This window comes from Triticum dicoccoides, chromosome 3A, assembly GCF_002162155.2.
Source record: "Triticum dicoccoides isolate Atlit2015 ecotype Zavitan chromosome 3A, WEW_v2.0, whole genome shotgun sequence".
Taxonomy (NCBI): domain Eukaryota; kingdom Viridiplantae; phylum Streptophyta; class Magnoliopsida; order Poales; family Poaceae; genus Triticum; species Triticum dicoccoides.
Window position 1 is genome coordinate 23950889 of NC_041384.1, and position 2468 is coordinate 23953356.

At 40.8% G+C, this 2468-nt stretch overlaps 1 protein-coding gene across 1 annotated transcript in view; it reads right to left on the minus strand.

Annotated features, from left to right (window-relative positions):
- Nucleotides 1-2468, minus strand: part of LOC119266800 (endonuclease 2-like) — a 7339-nt gene that overhangs the window by 3291 nt on the left and 1580 nt on the right. Inside the window, exons 2-4 of the mRNA XM_037548078.1 lie at nucleotides 702-806; nucleotides 481-620; nucleotides 290-382 (exon numbers count right to left, since the gene is read on the minus strand). Of these exons, the coding sequence (XP_037403975.1) occupies nucleotides 290-382; nucleotides 481-620; nucleotides 702-806 (338 nt within the window). The remainder of the gene's footprint in view (nucleotides 1-289; nucleotides 383-480; nucleotides 621-701; nucleotides 807-2468) is intronic.

Genomic DNA, 2468 nt, shown 5'->3' on the forward strand with positions numbered 1-2468 from the left:
GCTTACCTTCAGATTCTTCTCCAGTCTTACCGTCTGCCTCGCTACCGTTGTGACTGCGGGGTGATATTGAGTATAAGGATTATTAGAAAGTATATGATAGACTAGGATTTGGTCCTGCTTTGTCTTGTACTTCAAATTGATCTTTATACTGCTATATATATGCCCACGAGGCTCAAGCAATACAATCAACAATAATTCCACCAAATCCATCTCTCCCTTCTAACAATTAGAAACACAAGAGAGCGGCCGGCAGTATTTTGAGTTGTTGGCAGTCTAGTGGTGTGCTCACCGTGAGGTTCGTCTGGAGGGCGCCCACCATGGTGTCCAGGCTCTTGTTGTAGAAGTCCTTCATCACCGTGTCGATGATGCTAACGTCCCACACCTGCCAACACACACCAAACACTCCGAGAAGTTCAGTCCAGACCAAAAACCATACCAGCTCTGATGAACACGACTCCTGTGTGGCAGGGATACACGTACGTGGTGGAGGTTGGCCTTCCTGCGGTACCAGCGCACCATGATGGTGTTGCCGCCCTCGTCCTCCTCGTAGCCGACGTGCAGCGGCTGGTGCACGTCGCCCACGAAGTGCGCCAGGAACATCAGGCTCTCCGTCAGGTTGTCTGCGTTTCGATGCGAGCCAATGTTGTTAAGAAATCAGAATTATTGCGTGTTCTGACAGGAAGTAAGCTCATGGCACTTACATGAACTCTTGGGAGAATCCCCGTAGGTGTAGAGCTGGTCCGTGTAGTTGTTGATGGCCCCGACGACGCACATCCCCTGTTGCCCGCGAGAGTTGTGGCAGTCCCCTGAAATTTACCCAGCCACATGAAATCACGCTTGGTTGATGCTCAACGGTCATAACAATTGTGCCCGCCCGGGCCCGGCGGTTCTACCAGTCAGTGTCAGTCTCTGCTAGCTACTACACTGTCTAAAAAGCTAATTTTTTCAAATAATACATTTTTTAAATTAATTTGTATAAATATTACGACTATATATTTATTTTCAAAAATAATACACCATCGGCCTGCTGCAGGCTGACTGGGCCTACTGGACGCCAATTAGTCCCAGCCGGCTTGCTGCGGGCCGACTGGACGCCAATCAGCCCGTGATGGGCCGACTAGGTGCTTGTGACCATTTTTCCTTTTCTGTTTTTGGTTTTAGTTGTTTTTTTCTATTTATTCTAGCTATCAAATGAATCTGGTTTGTGTTGAAACTTTTTGCATAAATTACTAGCAATATTTACATGTCACATATAAATTTTCATAATTTTTGAAAAACCACATATTTACATTTGTATTTGATAGCTCCTGGTGAATATAGATAGGGTTTAAATTTATTTATCCAAATTGGATTTTTTTATAAATATTAAAATATTGAGGAGAATAGTTTAATTTTTTTTTGTGAAACAATTCGAGGAATTTTTTTTGGCTTATGAAACAATTTTTGTGAAACAATTTGAGGAACATAAGCCAAAAAAGTATTCTCAAATTGTTTCATAAGCCAAAAAATAATTTTCCTCAAATTGTTTCACAAAAATTGTTTCAAATTGTTTCATAAGCCAAAAAAGTATTCTCAAATTGTTTCATAGAAAATTTAAACTATTCTCCTAGATATTTTAACATCTATAAAAATAAAAGAAAATCAATTTGTATAGATAAATTTAAATCCTATCTATATTCACCAGGAGCTATCTAATACAATTGTAAATATGTTGTTTTCGAAAAATTATGAAAATTTAGATGTGGCTTGTTAATATTGCTAGTAATTTATGCAAAAAGTTTCAACACAAACCAGATTCATTTGATAGATAGAATAAATAGAAAACAACAACTAAAACCAAAAACAGAAAAAGAAAAATGGCCACATGCACCTAGTCGGCCCGCAGCAAGCCGACTGGAACTAATTGGTTCGCAGCAAGCCAATCGGCCTGCGGTGGGCCGACTAGGCGATGTATTATTTTCAAAAATAAAAATATCGGCGTAATATTTATGCAAATTTAATTAAAAAATGCATTATTTAAAAAAAGCGTCTAAAAACATCTTGTATTTTTTTTATTTCACTCCCTGGTCTTGTCGTCCCGACATCAGATTATCTGTTCATTTGGGACCACGTCCACATGTAACATTTGCAGTAATTGTGCGCCTCACGTTGCAACACATGCAATAATAGGATAGTATGTGGACACATTCATCATCATCTATGTGATTGTCACTGCGATTGCTGTCGCTGGCGTCGTGGCCGTGGGCAAGGCCACATGCGCGTGGGGAAGATAACAAGTACTTATATTTGTTACAACGACATTTTGTCATCGCCAGATCAGATCAGATAGCAGCAGACCGGCCTCATTTGCCCACGTGCAGCTATTCAAGTGATATGAGGATGAGGAAAACGACCTGTTCGGCGGAGCGGTGTGGATGGAATCGTGTGTGTGTGTGTGTGTGTGTGTGTGTGTGTGTGTGTGTGTGTGT